The sequence below is a fragment of the Rhinolophus ferrumequinum genome, chromosome 11 (genome assembly GCF_004115265.2).
Source record: "Rhinolophus ferrumequinum isolate MPI-CBG mRhiFer1 chromosome 11, mRhiFer1_v1.p, whole genome shotgun sequence".
Classification (NCBI taxonomy): domain Eukaryota; kingdom Metazoa; phylum Chordata; class Mammalia; order Chiroptera; family Rhinolophidae; genus Rhinolophus; species Rhinolophus ferrumequinum.
This window is the reverse complement of record NC_046294.1, coordinates 58,842,194-58,870,012: the sequence shown is the minus strand read 5'-3', so window position 1 is coordinate 58,870,012 and position 27,819 is coordinate 58,842,194. Positions and strand designations below refer to the sequence as shown.

Genomic DNA, 27,819 nt, shown 5'->3' with positions numbered 1-27,819 from the left:
CTTAATGTAATTTTGTCATGAACTGAGACAAATTATTTCTATCAAAGCAAATACAGCCTTCTCAATCTGTTTACTTTGAAATGGTGAATTCTTCTTTTTCCATTTAAGAGAATGTTTAGTGCCCATTTTTTGGAGGACTTTCCCAGTAAAGAAGCAAGGAGAAAAGGCAAAGACCTCCTTTAGAAAGCTGTAGCACCGTAAAGTTCCTTACAAGTCCTATTTCGTTTGTTTGTAACTTTAAGGCTTTGATGAACTAGGTGGACTTCTGAAACCAACAGTGGCCTCTCAGAACCAGAGTCTTCCTGTTGCCAAACTCCCACCTAACAAGTTAGTGTCTGATGACTTGGATTCGTCCTTAGCCAACCTTGTGGGCAGTAAGTATTCTTTGGATTCTTTAATCTTCTTTAAAATAAATTGTTTTATAAAGAAGAGTTGTTTTTAACTGCTTTCTTTTTCTCCTGTTCTAGATCTTGGCATTGGAAATGGAACCACTAAGAAGTGAGTGTTTTATTTGTATTCTTTGCCCGTGTGCCACTTAGAGGTTGATTTGGCTTTCATCTCGAAAGTATGTGTACAGATGTCATGTACATCTTAAATACTCTGTTCAATCTAAATATATAGTAAAGAAATTTCATAATTATAGACATTTAATATTCTCACTTATCTTATTTAAAGTGATGTAAATTGGAGTCAGCCTGGTGAAAAAAAGCTAACTGGAGGATCTAACTGGCAACCAAAGGTTGCACCAACAACTGCTTGGAATGCTGCAACAATGGTGAGTGGAAAAAGCTCATGATACACTAACATGAATGCTTTCAATAAATGTGTAACATAAAACTTTTTGAAGTGCCAGGCATAAATGAAATGGAAAGATTATTTTATTATTGAGTTTTAGAAATATAAGTAATTTGTATTTCTTTAAAGGAGGCTTTATTTCTTTATTAAAGGAGGTTGACTATATTTGCAGGTACAATTTAGTAGCTACCATTTATTTAAAGGTTACTTGTGTCAGGCATTATTCTAATAAATAGTATGTCGTTTTATTTTATATAATCCTCAAATTAACCTTCAGTGGTAGTAACTATTATTGTCCCCATTTTACAGACGATGAAATGAAGACAAAAGATTACTAAGTAGTATGTCCAGGATCACAGAGTCCTTAAGTGATTGGGTGGATTTTTAGAACCCAGATAGCCTAACCTCAAAGCATATGGTCTTAATCTCTACTTTCCACCATTGGTCTCAAATTTATTATTCATTTATCAAGAACATAACATCTTTAATTTTTTTCTGCTCTCACAATTGGTAAAAAAACCGTCTTTGCTTGGCTTTTATTAATATTGTCCTATAATTTATACAGTTGATTCTCCCTATTTGCTGCACTTAAGTTCTTAAAGTTACCCAAACACTGAACCATTGCTAGCTCCACTCACACATACATATTTCCCCCAACACTAGTGCAGTGTTTGCTAATTCAGGGTGAGAACATAAGTGCAGCAAATCAATTGGTACAAGTGGAGAATTGATTGTGTGTAGGTATAAATACACACACACTCCTTACATAGATTATAATCTTAAGGCTAAAAACACTCGCTCTGGTAGATTATATGTGTTTTATTTTACAAAAGAGAAAAGGAGGTTCAGAAGTGTTCAGTGACTTGTCTGAGCCACCCCAGTAACAGGTGCCAGATTGCAGATTCTCACCCTGTCCACCTGGCACCAGAACCAGAGCTCCTGGCGTCTTACTGTTGCACCATTTCCCCTCTTGGCCATCTTCATATCAGCTCTGAAACAAGACAGAGCCTGGCCTTGCTCGACCTCAGCTGGGCCAATGTGTAGGGGAGACAAATTGTTTACCGCTCTACACGTGTCTGGAAATGACCTCAAAAGCATCACAAGCATTGATTTTCGAATTACAAATACATTTTAGCGAGTAGGTGAATTTGCAAATACAGAATCCATTAATAATGAGATTAATTACATATGTTAATTAAGTAGGTAGCCTTTAGTTCACTAACTAAATGAATTTCTGTTAATGTGTTTAATTATTCTAAGGTGTAGTTATCTCAGAGTTGCTTTAAGGCTGTATGCCTATCCTTGATCAGCTGCTGTGTTACCATCACAGTGTTCTCCTGGATCAGAGAAAACTAGTTTCTTCTTGTGGAAAAATTTGAAACATGCTTTTTTGTAAGTGTGCTAATTGCTATTCCATGTTGACTCCACAATCTAGCCACACATTGTTGCTTCCCTGTTGTTATTAGAGATCCCCATTATCCTTGTGTTAGTCACTTTCTTGTTATAAAATCCCTTCTAGAGCATTGCCCCATTTTCATGTTAAAATTAGTAAGGTTGACCTAAAAAAATAGTGTGCTGATAAAATTTTGTGGGACGTTATCTAAAGAGTTTTGTTAGCTTCAGTCTTCATAAATGGAAAATAATATTGATTTAGCCACTTTTTGTAGGCAGTGGTTTTTCACTGATAGTGGTCACTACCATCACTAATAATAAAACCTTGCATTTTAAATATTTAGGTTTTTACACACACCGGCACACACTATCTTGAGTCTGTAAACACTGCACTCTTAAGAGAATTTGAGTAGGTATCATCCCAATTGTAAGGATGAAGTTATGTGATCTTTTTGCAAGTGCACATCAACTAGAAAGTAGATTTAAATTGAAATCCACCCCCATCTGACTCTAAATCCAGTGTTTTTCCCCACTGGAACGCACCTCACTGACTAGGGAATGGCAAAAGGTTAGGTCAGTAGATTGTATAGACTCAAGTGTGAATTATACATTGACAGTAATATGAGGAATGATACAAATCCAAATGCTGGTATGAAAGTACTATGAATATTTTCTTATTCTGCATTTAATTAGTTTTAATCTATATGAAATATTACAAGTTTATAGATAGCACTTCACCTAAGATTGACTACTCAAATGTAATAGGGATCTAACTACCTAAAATTGGGATGTGAGTTGATGATAAGATAGCAGTATTTATGGTGCTGTGTTATATGTGGTAATGTGTACCATCTCTTAAGGATTTTGTTAAAATATTTGTGTGTATGTATTTTATAGAGTTTCTTTTTAATGACTAACATTTAGGGCTGTGATGTGATTCACTACTTAGGTAAACTGTTGCTTATGACATTTCTGGACATTTCTAACCTTTTTATTAATCCTTAAACACTGTCAAGGTTTTTAAAATATTTTTTTAAGTTAAAACAAATTCATTGATATTTTATTAAAATAATATAATGATGTTATACTACAAATTCTTTTAATTATGCTTGCTTTTTTCTGTGGCAGATGTTATGTGATGCAGCCTTGTTTATGGGATGCACTGAATTTTGTACTATTGACACTACTGATAGATTTTATGTTTTAATGACACTTGTAATCAGTAAACTATTATGTATGTAAGGGGTTAATGCCAAAGACTAAGTTTCCCTGATCAACCTTGATAGTGTTTTAGTATAGATGTTCTTCCATTAGATACTGGAAATACAAGGGATTTTTAGGTAGTTAGTGAATGTACATGTGAACTAAAAATGCTCTCTCTGTGTATTTTCTGTTGTGTAAGTACTTGTTCTAATCCAGTGTTATTGCATTATGTAATTGTTCTCCCTGGGAAAAACAGAATGGCATGCATTTTCCACAATACGTAAGTGACCAAAAACTAGCCTTTTTGCAATAAATTGGCATGCTATATTAACCACTGCTGTAGCAGAATCTCATAACCTTCCAGCTATTACTTGTTTTCACATTCAGATTTTCAATGTGCCAAAAATTCTTCCTAGCATCTCCTGATTTCATGGGTGTGTTGCAGAATTGATTCTGATGGAGGCATGGGAAATATAAATTTTTTTTCTTGCTTAATATTCTGCCATTTGCTGCCAGATGGCTGGGTGTCTGTGTGTGTATTTGTGCTGCCACTATGCTCTTGATGATTTCTGAATGAAGGGAAATGTTGATTGTGGTGATGTTGAAAATAACAATTGCATGAAATCTTACAGGCTTCTGCTGTACTTGGCAGTTTGTCTGCTGCTCTTGCAGCTCTTGGTTTTTAAGTAGGTAGAAACCAATAAGTCCTATGTGCTCACCCAAATACTAAACTTTTAACTATTCCCTTTAGTTACGCTTCATTTACCTTCTCCATGCATATGTTCAAATTGCCATATAATTTCAGTTTTTTGTTTTTTGTTTTTTTATGTTCCAGCAGTGTTACTGGTCTTTCACCTGTATTCAGTTTCAATTTTCATTATAAGATAACACACACAGGGAATGTTGTTAAGACAGCAGATATATCTAAAATAATTCTGTGCTCAGATTGTATAGCTACAGAGCATGAGTTAAAGTAGGAGGAGGGCAACTTAAACATAGTGGTGGGCGGCTCTTTCAGGCATTAAAGCATAAACAGACTTCAAAAGTGAATGTTCCTCCTTCAAATTGCTGCTTTGCAAAAGATAACTTAAATAATTTATGGAATAAATTAAAAGGAATGCTAGCTAATATACGTACTCTGTAAGAGCTGTGTGCTTCATACAAATAGCTATACTCAGTAGTGGTTTGAAATATTTGGGGGTTCTTTGAAAAAGTGAATGAGGTCTTTAGAAACTAATTTTTTGGAAGATCAGATTATTAATTGATTAGGGACCTTTACGTTTTTTTCTTTTGCTCGAAAAAGGAAGTGCCTAAGAAAAACATGCAGTAATATTACCTTTTCTGGGTAAACATTTTTTTTTATGATAGTGGTAGACTTTAAATTTTAGAACTTGGAATATTTTTTAAAATCCTAAGATTTTTAAAGCTGTAAAAAAAAAGAAAAAAGCCTGTTGAAATCTTGGATCATTGTTTAAGTATCTAAGTTTAAATGGCATTTTTTCCTTTCTAATCATTCTGCTTTTCTGCTAATTGCAAGACACAAGCATTAATTGACACAGTTATATTTTTAAAGTATAGTTGACAAATTGACACAGTTATTAATGATCACAAGTGTCATATTTAATCACAGCTGTCTTAGCAATTCTTTTAGTGGAAGTACAGCTATTAATTCCTTGAACTCAGTTGACATACATGAATTATACTTCCTTGTTTATTTTTTCTTTCACGATTTCAGGCACCCCCCGTAATGGCCTATCCTGCTACTACACCAACAGGCATGATAGGATATGGAATCGTAAGTATTTTTCTAGACGCGGGTTTTTGAAAATATTTAACATGCTTTTATTACAAACTTAACTGAAAAATGAACTTAGTGCCACACATACTGGTAGTGCCTAACACAACCTTGTACTATAGCATTGGTTTCATAAATATTTCTAGAATAGTCAGTATACAACAGATATCATTTGTTAATGTTCATAGTATTACTTGGCTTATTCTTCCCTCATAACTTTGCTAGGTGTTTTATACTTCATTACAAACTCATTTAAACATTAATGTTAACTCCAAGTCTTTGTAGCTGTGACGTTACGTTAACGCCAGTGAGGTCTTACAACCTTAATACTGTAGTGGAGGGAGGGATGAACAGTTCTTAAATCGGGTGGGGATATGTTTAGTAAAGGCCAATGATCGGCACAGTACAAAAACAGTCCTTTAACCTTGAACTCCTTCACAATCCACTTTCTAGACGGCCCGTACTCTCAACCCTCTTCATATATAGACTCACTTAGATAAGAAATGGAGGTAGTGGCTTCAACCTCCTGTGCTTGTTTGAGGAACTACTGCTGATAGGAGACAGCACCACATCCCTTGGTATTGCTGTGGTGGCTCCTGTGCTGCTGCTTCATTTACATCTTATGGAAGTAGCTCTTTTCCTGCACGTGAAGAAGTTTCACAACTTTTGGATTGGTGGTCATTACCTAAGAAAGGGTCTGCACAAAAGCTCAGACCACAAAATTAAAGTGAAGTTCTTTGTACAAATAAGAGTCTACTTGAAAGGTTAAATAATGACTTGTAGAAAGATAAGTTTTTAAATTGCATTACCCGAAATAGTATAGTGGTCTGTGTGTGCTCTGTTTTGTCACTGATTATGTTAATTTTATACCATGGAGTGGTAATTTTTAAAGCAAGAGATGGTTGAGATTGTATTCGGTTGGTGCAAAAGTAATTGCGGTTTTTGCAATTTTTAACCTTTTACACCGCAATTACTTTTGCACCAGCCTAATATTTTCTATTATTCAAGAATGAACTAACCGCTTTGTGTGTAAATTTAAGCCTCTTCTTGGTTCTCTTTAAAAATGTCTGAGATAAAATGAAAGAACCAGAGTAAACCTCTTAAAAGAATCAGCTGTGCTCACTTGTGTTCACTTGCATGATGGCATAAGAACTTCATTTGATATACAAAGTTAGTTTACTTAGAAATGTCTTAGTCATTTTACAGTTTTAAGTTTTCCTATATACAAGTTAGCAAATTTGAAAATTTTTTGGTCTAAATTATTTTGTCTGCTCCACTTTAGTAAGGTTTAAATTTTGCAGCTCATTGAATGGAAAAAGTTAAGCTTTTATACAGATTTTAAAAATGAGCACATTAAAAACTTTTCATACCAAAATACTCTTAAAAATTGTAGCTGTCAGTCTTATTTTCATTTACAGGAATTTTCCCTTTGAGTTGAAGCAAAAGTAATAGTAGTTTTTATCCCCGTCATCCTTCTTGTTTACTTACTTAAGAGGAAGATGTGAGTCTTGTTTACTTACAGTAACGTGACTTTTTTTTATTTTGTAGCCGCCTCAAATGGGAAGTGTACCTGTAATGACACAACCAACCTTAATATACAGCCAGCCTGTCATGAGACCACCAAACCCTTTTGGCCCTGTATCAGGAGCTCAGGTATTAATGTGTACATGTAACCAGTCTAATGTGCTTGATGTGGAAGGAGTACAATGCTGAAAAATCCTTTCATACAATTTGAGAAACAAGTTGATAGCATTTTCCCCCTTCATGGTGGACATTATTTGCTTCAGAGCTTTCTCATCTGAGACCTTTTAGGAATATTGATTATTTGGAAGGATAGGGCAAGCAGATAGCTTGCAGTGAAGCACAGGAGATCTTTCATTTTTCAGCTTTTTGGAATATTGAGCTCATTTTAATTAATTGGGATCCTGGGGAGCACCGGTAACTGGGAGTGGATTGTGATTTTAGCTCTGAGTAAGAGGTAAAAACCATGTTCTTTGCAATTCATATATTTGCCCAGGTGCCCCTTTTTTTCCCCTTGTTCATGTTAAGGTAACCTTTTCCTTAATCATGTTCCTTAATCATTCAGGTATTTACATTGAAGATAACTGGGAGTCGGGGTAAATTGATGCAGTCATTACCCTTTTATAAATCAGTTAATTTTTATGCATTTGTTTTTATAAAATGGGTTATGGGTATTTATAGTTTTCTTTCTCTTCTGTCTTTTACCAGCAGTAGTTTTAAATACTGACTTAACTTGCTAAAGCAACATACTAGATTCTGATAATCTTATAAGACATTCATGATTTCCCTAACTATTGATGTAGATGTTTTCTTGAGATTATATGTCTTCCTCATGTCTTCTTTTTTCTTTGTTTTTCATATTTTTAACTTTAGACATATATCATTTATTTTTAAAAAAATTTTTTTAGCTTTAAGAAACTAGGTGATAAGAACTTAAATGTATGTAAAAATAAAAGCTACAGTGCACAGCTATAAGTTTACTAGGAACTGCTGACTACAGAAGTTGTTTTCCCCTGATGTGTGACTAAACCCTGCACCCAGTCTGGGTCTTGTCTTACAAGCTCCTGTCTAAAGAAACAGAATATATTGTTACCTTAAGTTTGGCTACTGCCTGACAGTTTACAAGCACATTCACATAACATTATTTCCTCAAAGTAATCTTTAAGGTTGATGGGCCTGGTATCACCATCCTGTTTTATAGATAAAGAAAGCTGAGACTTGGAAAGGTTCTTCAGCTAGGTTGGTGAAATGCAGCTGATTCCCAGGAATCCCTGATCCTGGTTCAGTGCCCGTTGGTACCATACTGCCTTTTTACTAACGGGACTGAGTCCATATGGCCCTACAGTAGCCCATACGTCTTCTTTTTATCAGAACCACTCTGCAAACTCCTTGGGTTTCCTTATAAACTACATGTACACATACAAGATATAACTACGGACTATAGTTGTCAAGAACATCCTTTACAGTTTTGGATAAGACTTTCAACCTTGTAACATTTTATATTAGTTTTACTTTTTTTCTTTTTAATATGGTTTTAAAAAAATCTTAGTAAAACTCCACCTTAAAAAATTGCAGACCCTCTAGCATCTACTCTTAACCCAAGTTTTATATCCTGTTGCCTTCTAAAATCCACATAATTCTTTCACCAAAACACCAACAAAGTGCATGAAAAGAAAACAGTGACAGAAATGCCTTTTCCTAATGACTTACGCCAGAAGAGAAGAGAATGAGAACATTAGGGTAATAAGTTTCCAGTTGAGAGGTCATATTTGAAGTGAGCACTTAACTTTCAATATTATTGATTGAAAAGTATACGAAGCAATCACATTGATAACTAGAAAAAAGAGAAAATTAGGTGTCAGTGAAGTGGCTCAAGGACGCTGTCTCCTCACACAGTCAATTTGAATCATTTGAAAGTCAGAATCTTAAATCTTTTAATGTTACTTTTAATTTCCTTTCCCCCTGTGTTCTCCACACGTCTCATCACACAGTCCCACTAATTATTTCACTGCCATCATTAGATCCACCCTTCTTTCTACAGCCTTCAGATTTGAACCTCTTTATCTCGTGTTTATTTTACAACAGTCTCCCTGCGTTCCTTGCCTTTCCAATTTTTTAATCCATTATGTAGATACTGGCATTATCTTCTATAGGTAGTATTTGTGGCCTCTTACCTTTATACTAAAAAATCTAAGGAGGTGAATCTAAATATAACTGAACATATAAGACATCCCCTCAGCTTTTCTTTTGTCTTAAAAACTACCACACGAAGTCTACCTATTTGTAAGAATAGTAATGAATAAACAGAATATTCAGGTTCTTCAATTCCTGTGCCTTTACAATTCTTGATAAGTATCCAGTATTCTGCTGATTTTGACAGAAGTCTTTTGTCTGTATAAAATGGATTTACTCTTTACTCACTCTATTCTTTTCCAGTTCCTTTCCACATCTTCTAAGATCTGAAGTTCTTTTCCTTATCCTGCATTATTTTGCTTTATAGAACTAACTTATCACTTCCTCAAATCTGTCTGTCCGTCCATCTGTTCATGCATCCATCAGTCCATCCATCTAGCAAGAGACTCCTGTACTAGGTTGTAAGCCTCATAGAGGCAGGCTTCTGTGTGGCTTGTTTACTTCTGTATCCTGCCTGGTTCTTCGAACAGTATCTGACTCATAGTAGCTTTTGAACATTATTTGTCAAACAAGTAAATGTGCTTACCTTTTCCATTGATCTTTTTACTTAATAACCATTGTAATAATTTATAGCAGTGTTCAAAATTGGTTTCATTTGTTGGCAGTTAGTTACTGTAAGGTAAAATGTCATGACTCACCTGAGGAATGAAGACACCTTTAATTTCATAATTGAGTATTTTTAATAATTTTAAAATTGAACTACCTTTGAAGTAGGGGATATTTTTCTCATGCTTTAGTTTTTAATGATTCTTAGCCAGTCCTTGGATTAATTTTTGTCCCTGAATTCAGTGCTAGCTATAACTGAAGTAATATTTCTTAATGAAGTACCTTTTAATTGTTCTCTTATTATTTTGCTCTTTTTTCAATTGGATTCAAAATTCCTTGGGGGCAGAGGACATCTCTTTGTACATTATAAAGTAAATGGTAGTTTAAATGTAAAGAGAAATTCCATCAAAATAAAATCTTTTAATCAAATCGCAGTTCTATAGCTATTTCCAAAAATCATTCTCTGCTCCTTGAAGTGTGTTGTAAGCCGTTACTCACCTAGAGCATAACCTGTAGCCCTGGGTCTTTTGCTTATTTAGTATTAAATCTAGTTAATATTTTTGAGAATACCTGAGCCCTCCTAAATATGTTTATCCTCTTGCCGTTCAGTGAGGCATTCCAAACAATGTGTTGTGTTTTACATTGCACATAGGTTACTCTAAGTGCTGCGTTAGTGCCTGCTGGTGAGCAAGTAGCTAATAATACCTTCCAGATGGCTGTTAGCTCCACTTTCTATTCTTTAAAAAATTGTCTTCATTATAGTTTAATTTAGCAGATAGCACTGTAGTATTGAAATTATGCCTTTCTGTACTCTTAACCCTGTTCTTCCCATTTTTTGTGCTGGTTTGTTCTATAATTTTTACATGTTTTTATGTAACTGCTAGTTGCTTAAAGATGGCTATTAACTTCTTCTGTTTCATGCCTAACATTGTACTTTTGTTTTTAAAAAACATCTTCCTAGATGTTTGACTACATGGAAAATACTAGATCCCTGTGGTTAATGCTTTTTTCCTCTTCTGTGCTTCCTCAGTTTTGCTCACTATTTGGTTGTTGCAGGTTATGAGTGTATCTGTTTAACTGGAGAAAATGGGGACTCTTACACCATCTCTTACTGGTGCTTTATATAAATCTTACTGGTACTTATTGGTATATAAATTGAAATGTCCGTTGCTGACCAATAGTTTGTAAATTCTTTCTGCATGTCAGTATGTAGGTATTATGTTACTAAGCATGAAGACAGTTTTAACCTAGTTAGTTTGAGGGGTTTTTTTCTTTTTTTTTTAAAGTCACTGTGATGTGGAATAACGTTCTTTTAAGGAATGTTATAAGGCAGTTTAGATGTTGAAGATCCTTGCGGGGAAGAGTGGTGCTTATTGTGTTCTTATCATGTCCTTCTATGAGAAACTCACACTGATACATACCAGTCTATTTTTTCAAAAGCATATGAAAACCAGAGTTTTACATTTGAGCATTTAATTTTTAAAATATGCATATTAAAAGTTTTGTGTGTTTCTTGATTGGTATTGGGTGTTTTATTAATGGAGGATTGCCAGTTTCATTTATGGTGGATGTGGCTAAAGATGCAAAATGGCTGCTGTGTTTTTTTTTGTAATGTCTAATTTTAAGTAAGTCTGACATCAGCTAAGTGTCTGAAAGGAAACAATGGCTTGTTGTGAATGCTTTTTACGCTTCTAAATAGGGGCACTGTTGGCTTTAGATATTGGAATAATTCAAGTCTTTTTTTAAAAAAATTGGCCTTTTTAATGACGTTCTTGTGTGTAAGAACTAATGGCTCTCTTTGCCTTTAGGGGAGGGGTGTGCGTATGTGTGTATTTTGTTTTTTGTTTTAACTTGCTTGGTGTGTTAATTGCGGGTGTTGGCAGTGCCTCTTCTGTCAGCTGATCGGACCAGCTGGATTTCTGTAAAGAAGGCCTTTTGCCTCGTCAGCAGTGTGTTGTGCTCATTTATCCTGGCCTAGTAGAAGATACCATGAGGGAATTTACTTTGGGAATGGGGATTTAGTACCATAGCTGAGAATGGTTCTATAGCCCCAGGGTACACCAGAGTCAGTCAAAAGAAAAATTTGCGGCGTCACATCTGGTGACAACTGTTCTTAATAAGACCTACCGGTAGAATAAGACCATTTTAGTGGTTTCTTTTTGCTGAGGACGTCTTTTCTAAAAGGTGGAAATCTAATTTAGAAGGAAATTGTATTTCTTGTCTTAAAACCAGAATATATTTGTAAAGTCTTGAGTGCTTGTGAAGTTCTGTAAGATCTTCATGCTGAACATCGGGACCAGGTGGAGCACTGTGTGTATAGAAAGCACAAGGGGTGTCGTGACTGTCTAATAGTTAGGAGAGAAGCCCCTTTTAAAAAAATTACTTGTCTACTTTAAGCTTTTCCTGTATGTTAAACATAGCCATGAATTCTAGGTGAGTTGAAATTAATTGGTATGGCAGATTTTTGAGAGGAAACAAAGCACCAGCCTTGGAGTCAGCAGAAATGCATTTGAGTCTGTTATTAGTGTCGGAGGGCTGCTGTAACAAAGTAGTACAAACTTGATGGCTTAAAACAACGGAAATTGATTCTCTCTCAGTTTCTTTATCTATAAAATGGTGATTTTACCTTGTGTGCTTTGTAGGTTTGCTGTAAGGATCAAATGAAAATAATTTGAAATAGGAACGTGGAGGTTTGTGGTATTTTTGTTGTTATTAATGATGATTACAGGGAACTTTTTTGTTTGATTTTAGAAGAAAATTCTATAAGGTTGCCGTATTTCCAGATATTGTCCCTGTTCCCTGAGTAGACCTGATTCCCAAATTCTAACTTACTGTATATAATACAGTTTATATTTCTTTCATGCATTACAAATTATCTCGAGTGTAAATGATTTATAGTTCATTATTTTGACTTAACGATGGCCATAATTATGACTCATTATTACGTGGCGACATCAGGTAAACACATAGCTAAGCTAAGGTGGTCACTGGGGAGTGGGGACCGGACAGCCCAGCTGAGCATGGTCTGCATTGGGGCCTGAATCGTCCACAGGCCCGTGGGCTGTGGCCTTTTCACAGGAACCAGACACCTCACTCTTCAGGACTGTGAGCAGCACCTGCATTGAGGTGGTGTTACCCTGAAGTACCAAGCTTTATTATAGAATATTTAAAAATTTTATTTGGTCCAATTTAATATAGTTTATAAACTGTCTAATTTGCTTTTAGGGAAGGGGCAAACCATTTTTGAAAATGTTTAAGCCTAAGGAACGGTCTCCTTAGAAGTTTTCAGTGGAAGCCCAATATGTCCATCAGGTAAAAGCAGGTAGCCTCAAGTTCATATATGGAATACAGTTTGGAGTTTTCTTTAAACCAAACAAAAGTGCTGTATTTCTAATAGATACCAAATAAGTGGTACATTGCAGGTGCATGTAAATTATGATTTTGTCTTGTTATAGTACCAGTTGACAGAAACCTTGGCTTTTCATTTTGTTTGTTTTCAAGGGGCAAGAAGTTGAAATTTAGTCTGAATCAGCATTGAACACTTTGTTCAGATAAACTGAGCCAGTTTTCATGGTTCCCATTCATCAGATGGAACTTTAAAAGGCTTTCCCTTACCCTTGGAAGCACTTCTGATATTTGGAAGATGTTTATTTTTAATGTTAGGTCAGTTAATATTTTCTCCCACGAGTTTTTTAAAAACCTTGTGATCTATTGAGTTGGTGCAAAAGTAATTGCGGTTTTGTAATTTTTTTTTTTAACTTTCTAAACCGCAATTACGTTAGCACCAACCCCTCTCTTTTCTAATTTGGTTTTCTTTAACTCTTTTGTTCATTTAGGTTGCCATAATTCTAATGAAGTGACTTACTATAAATGCCACCTTGAATAACATTTCTTTTTTGTTAACAGCTTTAAGTGATTGTAGACTTTTAGCTGTAGTCTTCAGTTTTAGAGGGGTTTGGGTACAGCATACCTTCAAAGAGGGATGTCCTAGGTCACTGTGTAGTGCCTCCGAAGTGAAGATGAGCAGTGTGTGAGGGTGACAGGAGTCACGGTGGCATAACTTCGTGATGTTTCTGATGGGCAGGAGCCCAAGGTGGGGTTATGTTGAGCACAAACCCAAGAAGCAATTATCAGAGGCACTAGACTCAACCTACAGGGCAGGCCTTCTCCTTCTAACAGTAGAGAAATCCTCTCTTTTAGCCACACTTCACAGAGACAGCCGAGGAACAGCATTATCTTTAATATAAAATATTGGAGTGCCACACTGTATGTTTATATCCCTATGCAAGTGGGTTCAAATGTACTACTAATAGCCTGGCCATATTCTAAACATTACCAGGAAACAACTTACTATTCCATGACTCAGTTTTATAGCTGATGTCTCTGTGGAATCCTATTAAGCAGAGCCGTTATTTCTAAATGTTTTGATTGCACAGCAGTGTCCGGAAAATATTCTTGAAACATATACCCTCAGTATACGTATATTTATATTATATTTATAAAGTCCTACAACAATATATTAGGTACATTGAAAAACATGTAAAAAATAGAAATATTAAAAGGGTAAAAAATAAGAGTTCTAATATTTTCTTCTAATATCCACTTTGGAGACCATTTTTTATACAGAGCTTATTTTATTACCAAAAATCAATTTCTTTTAACACATAGAATGCTTGCTATATGTGTAAGTCCCTGTGAGTTTCTGAGCAAGGGACAGTAAATTATGTTTCCTACATCTGAGGAGCCTAACGGTGAGTAATACTAGGGGTGCACAAAGGACTGGTTGGTGGTAGAATTAAAAACCCTTAGAAGAGAAACAATGCTGAGAACACAGCGGAAGAGGAGGAGCAACACAGACTCGATGGCATTTGAGCTGGGCCTCTTCTGGTACAAGAATAGATGAGCATTTGATTGTAGGTGGTAGGGAAGGTGGAACTATTTGAGTGACTAATTTATGCCAGGCAATGTGCTGAGGGCTTTATGTGTTTTTTCATTTTATTCTCAAGATAGTCATAAAAGAGGATACAAGTGTTGGGTCTAGATATTCTAAACCCCATTTTACAAAAGAGCCAGGATTAGAGTCAGTTCCACCTTTCTACAAAACTGCTCCCAGGCAAAGGAAGTTCTACCCATTTTTCTCTCAAGATGTTGACGTTGCTTCTCCAGCCAAGACAGAGTGAGTCTCTGCAGCATTGCTATTTGTTATCCAGACTTTTGGCTGACTGAAAAAGTCACATGTAAAGATATGGCAGAGTAGCTTCTTCTCGAAGAATTTTAAGCACAGCCAATGATATGTCAGAAATTTATCCTTAAATATCCAATCCGTTATTCTCCCATAGCTTTCAATTTCACTAGTCTCACTTTCTGAGACTGCTGCTTTTTTCTTCTTCTAACCGGGAATTTTCTTTCTTTGGTGCCATTTTAATTTTATGATTAGTGTATCACTACAATTAATTTTTTTTATAATTTCTTTGCCCTAGGTATGTTTGCCTTTTATTAAAGTTAACTTATGGTGTCTGTACTCTGTGAGACATGTACGTGTAATTATTTTGCCAATTTAAGAGAATAGTAGTAGTTAGAAACTAGCATTTTTTTGTCCCAAGGAAAATTGATCCTCTTCAACTTTATTTGTAAGCCTCTAGGACTTCTCTCCAGCAGTGTGCTCATATACTGGGGTGAAGGAAAGTGTTAACTTTTGACCAGATTCTTCAGGAGCATTGTCCTCCAGGACTGTCAGGTCTTCAGACTGTTGCACTCATGAAAACATGTAATTTTAGACATGTTAGTGTGGGGCTCTCATAGGAGACTTTTGGATGCTGTCTATCTGCAATAAGCAAGGTTTTTGTTGTTGTTTTTGTTTTAACTTCAAGTAAAAGAGAAAATTTGTTTTGAAGAAAAACCTAGTTAATCTTAGACTCTCCAGATTAGTGACTGATAATCACTTCACTCAAAGTCATTCTGCTTCTGAACGGTTATCCATGGTAGGTCTGAAGGGGGCGGAGGAGACGTCTTTCCAATGAAGTTGCACCTTAATCTGTTTCTGTGGATGATATTTGAATCTCCAAACCCAGCCACGTGCTGCCCTGTCCTCCCCTCGGTAGCTGCATGTGTAATTTCATCATCCTTCATATTGTTTTTGAACATTTATTTCTGAGAACAAGGTGTGGAATAGGTAAATGATTCAACCACGACTATAACTGAAGGTGATTTCTAAGCCTGTAAATTGAACTTGATGTCCAAAATAACAAACTGCATATACTGGTGATGTACTGTTTGCTGGAAGTCATTGGCTATTCATTCTCTGTAGTGTTTTGGGTTTTTTGTTTGTTTGTTTTAATAAAAAGGTAGAAATGAGATCACTTTGGACCAGCAAAAACAGATTTAGGGGCTTGAAATCCTTGATAGAATTTGAATGTTGAAGTATGAATTGAAACTACTTTTTCACTTAGTCAACTTTGATTTAATGCTCAATTGAACGCTAATGAAAGGACATTCCATTGTACGATGGCTCTGTGCTTACATGACTGCAGTCTTGTGCAGGGGGAGAAAAATTAAAAGTTTGTTCCAAACTAAAGTGGCTCATGATTGGTTTGAAGTACTGAAGGAGATACCTGTATGAAATTGAACATCTGGGTCTTTAGCAACAGTCTGTCTTTGAGGAAACACTAAAGATAATGTTTAACACACAGTTTACTTGCCTCACTGTATATTCTAATTAAGTTATGGGAGAAAATTCCAGGAATCAAGCATACATATTCAAGCAGGAAGCAGAATCAAAAATCTGTAGTGTCATTCCCTCTATTCAGGGCCAGATGTGGGGAGTTAGATTAGGTGACCTTAGATGCATACGCATCAGCTACATGGCTACATAAACAGGCGGGAGCCACCTGTCTGCGCAGAAGTGTGAGCACTGAGGACAGGACCTCCACTCCTGGGGAAAGGAAGGAAAGAACATTGCAGCTAGACGTGTTGAGTCTGCACTGGGGTCAGAGTTGGCACAGCTTTTGACAGACAGCCTGGACACAGGAAGCCATCTTCCCTCAGTTTAAAAAAACAACACAATTACGCACTTCTTCCCCTCTCCCAGTCACACACAGAATAAAAGTCTTAACCGTGGGTCAGCTTGTATCGACGTTTTTGGACTTTCAGAAACAAGAATTTGTTTTCTGAAGAACACATGCCATTGGATACCCTTTAGCTTGCCATGCAACTGAAGTTTTTGTTTTAATAATTTCATTTTCTACAAAGGCTGCCTTTGTATTTATTGAAGATGACAATACAGAAATCACTTCTTCTTTCATTACATTTTCTGCTTTCATGTTCTGTCATTCTGAGCTCTGTTTTTCTTTCCCTCTCTCTGTCTTCTTTTCCCCCAGCTGTCGGCAACTTCCAGCCCCTCCAGTCACAGTCCTCACAGAGCTTCAGGAAAGGACCCTTTTGCAGAGCTCTCTTTGGAGGATTTCTTATAAATCACTTTAGGTATTGCTGCTTGTTGGGGGAGATGGGGACGAAATACTTTAAGGAAAAAATGATCAAACATTAAGCACAGTCACTCTTCTCCTTCGTTTCTTTAAAGGACTCCAGGTCCCCTCTCATCCTCCCCCTCTGTTCTTCGGGTGAAGAATAAAAACATCATGATAGGATGTAAGGACAAACAACTTTTGGAGAATCTTTTTAATACAATTAGAAGGTGTGAAGTCAAAGGACCATCTCTCATGTCTGCACATAAGCATCCATTGCTCACAGCAGATGGACGAGATCAAATGCCACCCTTAAGAACTGGCTGTTTTAGTCAGTCTGGAAAGAATCATAGGGAACTACACAATTTTACACATAAGCTTAGAACTTGACTAGGAGCATCTTTAGTTTTAATATAATGGCCAGAAATCGTGAAAATTTCATTTTAATCGTTTCTTTAAAGGGTTATATTTGTATGCATGCCTTTTCATCTCAAAATAGTAACATTTCCCCCTCTCCCAAAGAAAAAAAACCCCAACTTAATTTTTTTTTTTTTAAATGGCAAGTGAATCCTTGGGCCCTTTTTGATAGAACGATTCTGCATTTGATCCACACTGCCTCTTTTTGCTGGAAAACAGTATAATTTGTTCTTCTTGGTGTTGTAGCCCCCAGTGTAAATATACCTTCTTTGAGTTTGTACTTTTCTGATTTGACAACAGTTTATTAGCACTTCTACTTCAGTAGTATCTTTGGATGTTCAATTTAAGGGATATCACGAAGTATCTGAGTGAATAATGACCTATTGAAAAGTATTCTTTTGTAGAGCTTTCAGATTTTTATTTATATTAGTGAAGAAATGATTTAGTAAGCATAATATTACTATTCCCTTAATTATCTCTAATTTTATCATATCATTTGGAAATAATATTTCAAATTTTGCTTTCCTAAAAGATTTTTACGTGGAATATTTGTGTTCATGGCGAGATTTTTCTGAACTTGGCATGGAAAAATTGTTCATTTGTCTTCTTTCTTTTCCTACCCCATTGGTTTTAGTAATAAGAAAGATATTTGGAAGGCCCTGTAATTATGCTTCAAGTATTGAGTTCTGGCACATGATAAAGATAATACTGACTGTTTTACAATCAGGGTTTGTGATAAAACATGCTATGAACACTTCTGGGCCAGTTATGGTAAAAGCCATAAAGCATTTTTTGTGTTTGTGAGAAGACATCCTACAGTGCAATGAATTAACTTATGCTTTTTTTTTTTCTCCAGATACAGTTTATGTAACTAGATGGAAGAGAATGGAATTACTCCAAAAAAATCAAGTGCTCAAGCAGCAAATACTTCCAGCAAAATCCAAACTGCTGTCTCTCAAACTCTCTTCTTCCATTAGAATGCTACAGTAACCCAGTGAAGGCCCATGAAGGAAATTGGGACTAGTCTATAGAAGAATGTATCAGTACAGTTTATAAAGCCAAGAATTGCCATGATTTCAGACTAAGATCTGTCTTTTCGGTGACTAACCCTTCAGTTCTTTCAACTCTTATTAATACCCATAATCAGTAACCTACCAAGAAAAGCCCTTATCTGGAAAGTGTGAAATTTGTATTTGAAAAGCTGCCTGGAGAGAAGAGCTGTGTCCTTTACTGTAACACCACAGGACTCTTTGGGGGGCTGAAAATCATAACTCATAATGTGCAGTATCTTTCTTTTCCTCCAGTCCTCCCTAACAGATACGGAAACAGTAACTCAAGTTAACTTTTCTTTTTTAAAAAATATATATTCAGTTTGCAGTAGACATTCCTTAAGTATTTGTATTTATTTATGATTATCAATTTACATAACATTAATATTGTATCAAACCTCCTTATGAAAATGAGTATGGATGTACACAGTATGTTTGATTTTTATCCACAAGAATGAATCTGATTCAGAATGCTTTTCAGCTGACATACAGAGCACTAAATATTTTAAGGCAAGCCCATAGGTCTGAGTTCTGAATCGCGTAAGAATTCTCAGTCCCTATGGAATTAGGGAAGCATTATAAATGCATTAATCCATATAGTCAATTCTGTGCCTAGGATTTTGCAAGGGAACAGTTCACTGACTAGGAAAAGCACTACATTTTAAATTCGGCATTAGTGCATCGGAAGGAACTTTACCGCTTTGTGCTTGGCATGTCATTATTTTCCATTTGATACTAGGGCCTTTCCAAAATGAATGTGACGAATTGCTTTCACTTCAAGACTTTCCTTCTCAGTAAAACTCTAGGAGGTGTTATGGGGGGAGGGAAGGGGACAAAATCCTTGAACCTTTTATTTGGCTCATGCCATGTTATGATCATGTACCTTTTAAATAAGGGGAAATAATATCTTTAAAGTTAATGTCTAGCCAAGAGTTTAGTTAACAAAGAAATAAACTGCACTGTTGATCGGTGCTTTGTGTAAATACATCTTAACATTTGGGTTGAGAGGGGCCTTAAGAAGGACAGTTTGTTGTAGGAAAGCAGTTCTGTACATGAGTTTAAGCCTACTTGTTGCATTGTCTCTGCAGATTCTATTTTTGTTTACAATATGAAAATGTATGTTAGCAAAAATGGGTGGATTTTCAAATAAAACGCAGCTTCCACAAACTTGTTATGTTATTCTGGTGTGAGGTGCATTTTCTTTTTTCCTTTTACTTTATCATCAGTATCATTTTTTTGCTAATGAAAGTAAATGCAGGTAATTATATTTGCTGATTTAATAAAATGTAAAATTAATTTCTGTTTTAACTTAATTTCCAAAAAGATTTATCTTTGTACTTTTGGTTACCTTCTAGTCTCTTATTGATAAACTGAACTACTTATTCAGATTGTTCATTTTTGTCTTTTGATCAGATGCCTTTGGTCAGGTAAGTTTAAGGAGGAAATGCTTTGAGTTTGACATATTGATGCATGTGATTATGTCTGCCAAAGAAACCTCTGACTGTATCATGTTTCATATTGAATAGTAAATAGGATTCAGAGTACATAATAGAGGGAATAAAAGCTTTGTGCATTGATAAATGTTTGCATAATATTTGCCATGGTTGGAAAAAAATAGTCTTTAGCCAATATACTTTGTTAATTTTACCAGTTTTTAAGTTTCACAATTATTAAACCATTTTCTTATAAACTTGGGAAATTGTACTTTTGTAAGTTAACTTCCTTAACATTATCACAGATGTTGATTTGTCTATACTGGTGTTTGAGTGGATGTTATATTCAAGGTCTATGGCTTGTTCCTTTTACATTACCTTATTTGTTTTATTTATTTTTAGTATGTTTCATTTTGTGAAGATGCTGCATAAACATTGCCATCTATTGTTCAAACAACTTTTGGGCTTGTTTGGATAGGTATTATTCACATTTTACTCATTTTGCAGATTAAAATCAGGAACTAGAAAAGGAACTTAGATTGGTAAGCTAGCAGGCAGAGGAGTCACATTTTTGGTTTCATGGTTCATTGTTCTCTCTCTGACATGTTGTGGTTAATTCGAATGTGTAAACTGAAAAGGGAATTTTTTTCCCTCTGTGGTCTAGACGGATGACCATTCTTTATTCCCAGATGGTCTCCTATGGTTCATATTTCCTGCCTCCTTTTTCGATGCCCAGACATCATGGACAAGGAAAAACACAATGTGTGATCATATTAACTTTAATCAAAATACAGCAAATGAGGTAAATCCGCTGTTGAATGCGTAACTACGTCAGGTTATAAACCTGTACATGCCCAGACCACCTTACTATCCAACCAGCAGAGTCGGTAGAGTCTACAGAGAGAGAGATTATTTTTAGCAGAGAGCAACTGTACCTATCCCAGATCATTTTCAAAATAATTGTGCTTTTGATTTAACATCTTACTCTTAAGTTTTTAAGAGATCCTTTCCGTAACCAGCAACTATGAGATTCCATAGTTAAGAAGAGGACTTGTTAGACCAGGAATCTTTTACTTCTCTACAAGCCAACAAAATTTGACCCTGGAATGGGATAAGTTGCTCCTTGAACTAAAGTCATTTCAAGGCCCTTCTCTTGTTCATCACCATCAACAAACGTGTTCCATATTCTGAGAATTCAGAGTACTGATGCAAATGCTCATTCTTCAACACTACATGCAGAAAAACAAAATGTCATCATTCAAAATGAGTGTGGCTTCTGTGTGTTCAGTGGTGCCTGGGTCCCAGAGCGTGTGGAGGCCACAGCACTCTGCCAAATGAAGTTACTCTTAGCTGCCAAAAAAGGTGGCACCACAGCCTCCATCCGTGGCTTCTGCAGCTAGTTTAGATCTTTGTTCAGCCACACTTGCTACCATTCCATGGGTCTGACTAGCCCTTGTGGAATTCTCTGAATAGGCTCTGAATGGGAAGGGTGCAGTGTCATCTTCTGTGCAATCCCAGAAAACCTCAAGCTGATTTCTTGCCATTATTGTTGTGTCAACAGTCAGAAATGTTTCTGTCACTAGCTGGTATTTCTAGTCTAATTTTGGTAAAAGCATTTAGTAAATACCCCATTTGTTACTGATGTAGCATGCAGGTATAGTCTTTATGCTGTGTGAAACTACCCACATTGTCAACAGTTGTGTAGTTCTTCCCTGTGGTATTTATTTTGGGGCAGATTCGTGATTATCTTGAAAGCAGGGTAGGTTAAATTGATTGTAGGCTGACAGCCAAAAGGAGAGAAAAGCAGAAAGTTTTATGGAAACTTTGTTTCCTAATAAGTTCTCACTCAAATTGCTTTTTCTTTATCAGCTACAAAAGCTGATTTCAAAGGGGGTTTTGAAATGAAAATTATGTGAGAATCACCTGGGGAGCTACCCTTCACCCTGTCTGACTGCAGTCAGACATCTCCTGCCTCTTTTGAGCCTGGGCAGTTGGCAGCTGTCCTATTGGTAAACAAGCATTGAGTTATGTTGCCCTTGACTAGGACTGTCTGAAGGAAATACCAAGAGAAGCGAGCAGCCCCCCAATCCCCTTGGTGCACCTGGACTCCAAGCTGCCTGCACTAACGTGCAGAACTTACAATTGATTTCCTTAGCCTTTCAAGAACACTTTACATGGAAGCATGAAGCACACTACACTGTCTCTGCCAACTAGCTTAGTGGCCATCTTCAAAAGCACGAAACAAAATCGGCTTTTCTCTGATCATTTTTGTCCTGAAGTAGAGTAGGGACTGAAAAGCTCTACTTTCACATAATTGGGAGGCTTCACGGGCCTGGCGGAGGCAGAGGCACTGCAGTAGGCGGGGAAAGACTCCCTTGCGATACCCCACAAAGGCTTAGCACAGGGGTGTCCGAACTGCGTCCGGGGCCAACTGCCATCCGCAATCCATTGTTAATTGGCCCGCAGCAAATTCCAAAAATATATTTAGTTAAATAAACCAGGTGAGGCAATACGTACTTCACCTCCAATGAGTGGCCCGGCTGTTTGTGTATTTTACCGCATGTGGCCCTTGGTAAAAAACGTTGAAAAAAGTTTTGACACCCCTGGCTTAGCTCGAAGATCTTAAGAGGCAGATGCAAGGAAGGCTACACCCATTATGTGGTAATAAGCGCTATTGCTAGGGGCTAATCTTTAACAACTGTACTGATAGGCAGAACTTAACAATTCGTGATGGACAGAATTTACATCACATTTCCAAAGTAGAAATGAAGCAATGATGGTTCATTTTGCCTCATAAAGCTACAGTAAATTAAACCGGTGTCATACTGGCCTAAAAGAAACACGGACAGAATGGGTGTCGTGTGGGGCGGCCTGTGGGGTCTCAGCTCCCGCTTCCCACATAAGAACGCAGGACATGGTGAGGCCAAAAAGGAACACCCACGGAGCCATAGGTAGGGGAGTCACACCACTATAGTCTCGCTGGCGGCTGGGTTGGCAACACAGAAAGCAGGAACCACACCATCTGCAACCTGCCATCCGCTTTTCTGCCAACCGACCAACCCCCCCCCTTGCTAGCTGCAATCCATGCTTGCTAGCTCAGCCACCATCTTCTTGCTAGCCCCCATGTGCTGCTAGCGTAGCCACAGCGGTTATATTAGTGGCCAATGGCTCACTGGTTACAGCTGATGGCCAATGAGCCACAGCTGATGGCCATCCAGTCACAGTTGATGGCCATTTACTACCTGAGTCAGCACCTTTCCACGTGAGGCCGAGAGCCTGGAAACTGCACTCCTGGCTCTGTCCCCACAATGGGATAATGTAAGATGATGAGAAAATATAATCCCCGTCTCCAGTTCCTGGCACAGAGCTCCTAGAATTTTTATAATTTCCTAAGTGATAAGCCCACTAGGAGCATCTTTTGTTGTAATATTTGGTCTTGGACCCCAGTTCCTGACACAGATCCCTTGGAATTTCCTGGCAATTATAGGTATGTCTTTTGTTCTAATAATGTGACTTGATGGTCTCTGAAGACCCTCAGGGTGGGGCTGGTCACCAAAAAGAGGAGTCACGATTAGTGCTTGGAACTTTCAGTCCCAACCCCGTCCTCCAGGAAGGGGAGCCGGACTGGATGCTGAGTTAGTGACTGATCATGCCAATGGGATCAAGCTGCCATGAAAACCCCAATACCAAGGGTTTGGGAGAGCTTCCAGGTTGGTGAAATAACCCACGTGCCAAGAGGGTGGTTCGCCCCAACTCATGGGGACAGAAGCTCCAGCTCTTGGGACTCTTCCAGACTTTTCCCTATATGTCTCCATCTGGCTGTTCATCTGTATCCTTGATCATATATCCTTTATTACCGTGTTCCCCCCAAAATAAGACCTAGCCGGACCATCAGCTCTAATGCGTCTTTTGGGGCAAAATTAATATAAGACCCGGTCTCATGTAAGACCGGGTCTTAATATTAAAGTAAGACCGGGTCATATGTTAATTTTTGCTCCAAAAGTCGCATTAGAGCTGATGGTCCGACTAGGTCTTATTTTCGGGGGAACACAGTATATAATAAATATTAAGTGTTTCCCTGAATTCTGTGAGCCATTCCAGCAAATTACTGAACCCGAGGAGTGGGGGGGGTCACAGGAACCCTGATTTATAGCTGGTCAGTCTTAAGCACAGGGGACAACCTGGACTTGGAATTGGCATCTGAAGTGGGGGTAGGGAGCAATCTGGGGGACTAAGCCCTTAACCTGTGAGGTCTGTGCTAACTCATTAGTGTGAGAATTATAGGACACCCACCTGGTGTTCTGTAATTGATGTGGGAAACGCATACATCTGGTGTCAGATGTATTAAAGAAGATGGGCTATTTAATAAACCAGTTTTACTAACACCATAGTAAAAGGGGGTCAGGTTTTAGCTAGGGTACGTGCCTTGAATTGCCGCATAGTGCGTAAGTTTCAAAAGAGGAACTGTCCACATCAAAGAAGAACAGGAGGTCAGATTAATGGTTGCATCGCTCCCCGAAGCCACCCCTTAAGACCATGCCTGCAACACAAAACATCCTCAGTCACGGGGCAGTTTACAGCTGCAGGTAGTGGACAATTAGAGACTCAGTGCAGGTTTTTACCATCATCCCATATTAGGGGCCAGTCTGCTCCACCAGGCTCTGACAATTCCCAGGCCGACCAAAGGTAAGGAGATATTTTGTTACCAACCTTTCTGCGTCAGGGACCCAAATCAAGGTGCTTCTGCCCAGTGCCGTTTGTGCCAGAACTGAGACTGAGTTTGGTAAAGCAGAGCAGAAACTTTATTTTTTGATCAAAGAATGGAGAAGGGTTAGGTTATGTTCTAACGGCACCTTCTCCCCTACTGGGAAGGAGCCTTATGTATTTAATAGTCTGTGACCTGGAGTGATTTAATTCTTTTAGGCATGTGTAGTTATTTTCTTGTGCTTGGTCCTCTTTGCACACGATGCCCCATCACTGTCTTGATTTTTGTGCTTGGCACATTGGTCTTTGCCGTCGGGAATCCTTTTCAGTTCCTGTAAGCAAGCATAGCTCGAAACATACTTTAGGTAATGAGAAACGTTAGGGTTTTTTGGATGATAGCCCAGCGACATTTCCTCCTTCGGGGGAGGGTTGGTCTGCTGGAGATGAGGTGGAAAGAGGGAGTCTTCACAAAGAAGATTGAAGGAATACTGGTCTCAGGTGCTTAGGAGAACACGATTCTTTACCAGTCACTCAATAGAGACGAGTGTCTGCCATTCATCAACGTGAGCTTTATTGTCCTGAGATTTAGGAGGTAAGTGAAAGTCCCCAGATGCCTTGTCCTGTGTTAAGGGAAGCCAGAGGACCCACAAGGCATTTTTAGTTTCACATTATTCAGCAGCTTCTCAGGCATGTTTTCTTGATTGCAAGTCTTAGCATACATGTTTTACAGTTTCCACACTTGGTAATCCTTCCTCCCCTTCCCGCAAATGTAGCTTCCTGAGAAGTGTGAGTGTGACCCATCACATGGGGGATTCCTATGCCTGGCTGACTGTGCGACTCCTGCGTCTGGCTGACTCTGGGATTCCTGTGTCTGGCTGACTCTGGGATTCCTATATCTGGCTGACTGGGATTCCTGTGTCTGGCTGACTGTGGGACTCCTGTGTCTGGCTGACTGTGGGACTCCTGTGTCTGGCTGACTGTGGGACTCCTGTGTCTGGCTGACTCTGGGATTCCTGTGTCTGGCTGACTCTGGGATTCCTATATCTGGCTGACTGGGATTCCTGTGTCTGGCTGACTGTGGGACTCCTGTGTCTGGCTGACTGTGAGATTCCTGTGTCTGGCTGACTCTGGGATTCCTATATCTGGCTGACTCTGGGATTCCTGTGTCTGGCTGACTGTGGGATTCCTGTGTCTGGCTGACTGTGGGACTCCTGTGTCTGGCTGACTGTGAGATTCCTGTGTCTGGCTGACTCTGGGATTCCTGTGTCTGGCTGACTGTGGGATTCCTGTGTCTGGCTGACTCTGGGATTCCTGTGTCTGGCTGACTGTGGGATTCCTGTGTCTGGCTGACTGTGGGACTCCTGTGTCTGGCTGACTGTGGGATTCCTGTGTCTGGCTGACTCTGGGATTCCTGTGTCTGGCTGACTGTGGGACTCCTGTGTCTGGCTGACTGTGGGACTCCTGTGTCTGGCTGACTCTGGGATTCCTGTGTCTGGCTGACTCTGGGATTCCTGTGTCTGGCTGACTGTGGGACTCCTGTGTCTGGCTGACTGTGGGATTCCTGTGTCTGGCTGACTCTGGGATTCCTGTATCTGGCTGACTGGGATTCCTGTGTCTGGCTGACTGTGGGACTCCTGTGTCTGGCTGACTGTGAGATTCCTGTGTCTGGCTGACTCTGGGATTCCTATATCTGGCTGACTGGGATTCCTGTGTCTGGCTGACTGTGGGACTCCCGTGTCTCGCTGTGAGATTGCTGTGTCTGGCCGACTCTGGGATTCTCGTGTCTGGCTGACTCTAGCCCCTGCCCTTCAGTCCTGCACTTTAACCACTGGAATCCTGCTCAAGTATTCAAGGCCTACAACAATTCCAACCTATATCTTACCTCTGTTTCTGAAACTAATGTTCTAGCTAACTTTTTTTCTTCACCGCCTCTTAATAGAACCCAGGAATTCTCTGCCCCGTTACCTATTTTACCTGTTTGATTCCTATCACGCCTGGGAGGGAACAGTAGTGACTCTGATTGTGAGTTGGGCAGCCGTTTCAGAAAGTCATAGAAATGTTTTTATTCTTTGCCATGTAATCCCACTTCTGGAAATCTAAAGAACTTAATTCAAACTATAGAAAATACTTCATGTAGAAGAATATCTGACACAGTGATTGAGATTACCAAAGGAACATTTGTGTAGAGTAAGAAAAAATGTTGAATCTTGGAGAATATCTTCATTATTAAAGTGTAGTCAAGGAATAATGGAGACCAGGAAAGAACAGTCAGAGCTGGAGAATAATCTGGAAAGAGGTGTCAAGGACACAGTTGAAGTAGGGAATGGTCAACACAAATGAAATAAAGACTCAAACCTGTCCATTGGCTCCAGCAGTTAGGAGCTTAAACCTTAGCCCTAGCGATACCCAGGCATTAACTGGTGGGGTGGAAGGCAGAGGGAAGTGAGGAATGTGGGGAGAATGTGGTGGTATGAAGGTTGGCTGTGAACGAAAAGGGGTGAAGGACAATAAGCAAGGGGCAGATAGGCCACGGAAGAGTTTTCTATAAGATGAAAGTAAATTCACTTCTTTGTTCATCCTCTCAACATATCAAGTGCCTGCTATGAGCCAGGAGTTTTAGGTGCAAGAAGTCAATAAACAAGACATAAGGTTTTGCTTCCATGGAGCTTATTTTCTTGTAAGGATAGGAAATGAGCAGGTATTTTATGACGAGTGATGAGTGCTCTGAGAAAAAGAGTGAAGGGATAGAGGGACGTGATCGGAATCTGGTGCTATTGTGTAGAGGGCATCAAGGAAGCCCTCTGCTGAGGGGACTTTGAGGGGACTTTTTTTTTTTTTAATTTATTGGGGTGACAATTGTTAGTAAAATTACATAGATTTCAGGTGTACAATTCTGTATCACATCATCTATAAATTACATTGTGTGTTCACCACCCAGAGTCAGTTCTCCTTCCATCACCATATATTTGATCCCTGAGGTGACTTTTGAACAGAGACTTGAATGAAGTGAGAAAGCAAGAAGGTAAGATGTGGAGACTGGCTCCCTTTACCACATGCACTGGCTCAGGAAAGACCAAAGAGCCTAATGGGATTGTGCTTAGCATCTCGGAGAAGCAACAACAGTATCAGGGAGGCTTGAGCAGAGTGGGTAAGAGGGAGCTTGGTGGTAGCTGAGGTCAGAGAGGTGGCAGTGGGCCAAGGCTTTTCAGGTCATGTGGAGGTTTGGATTTCATTCTGAGCTGGGCCACCACTGTTAAGCAGAGGATTCTTTAAAAACTTTTGTTGGTAAAAGGATCGTTGTGGCTGCTATG

At 38.4% G+C, this 27,819-nt stretch overlaps 1 protein-coding gene across 22 annotated transcripts in view; it reads left to right on the top strand.

Annotated features, from left to right (window-relative positions):
* Positions 1 to 19,780, top strand: part of PICALM (phosphatidylinositol binding clathrin assembly protein) — a 90,512-nt gene extending 70,732 nt beyond the window's left edge. For 5 of the 22 annotated variants that reach the window (XM_033121572.1, XM_033121569.1, XM_033121585.1 and 2 more), the window contains 8 exons: positions 243 to 374; positions 468 to 498; positions 676 to 775; positions 3,647 to 3,670; positions 5,126 to 5,185; positions 6,734 to 6,838; positions 16,822 to 16,924; positions 18,179 to 18,702. In XM_033121572.1, coding sequence (XP_032977463.1) covers positions 243 to 374; positions 468 to 498; positions 676 to 775; positions 3,647 to 3,670; positions 5,126 to 5,185; positions 6,734 to 6,838; positions 16,822 to 16,914 — 545 coding nt within the window. In that variant the 3' untranslated portion in view covers positions 16,915 to 16,924; positions 18,179 to 18,702. Of the gene's footprint in view, positions 1 to 242; positions 375 to 467; positions 499 to 675; positions 776 to 3,646; positions 3,671 to 5,125; positions 5,186 to 6,733; positions 6,839 to 16,821; positions 16,925 to 18,178 lie in introns of those variants that run through there. The other 17 variants (XM_033121587.1, XM_033121573.1, XM_033121591.1 and 14 more) reach the window with 9 other exon arrangements.
* Positions 19,781 to 27,819: the final 8,039 nt, after the last annotated feature.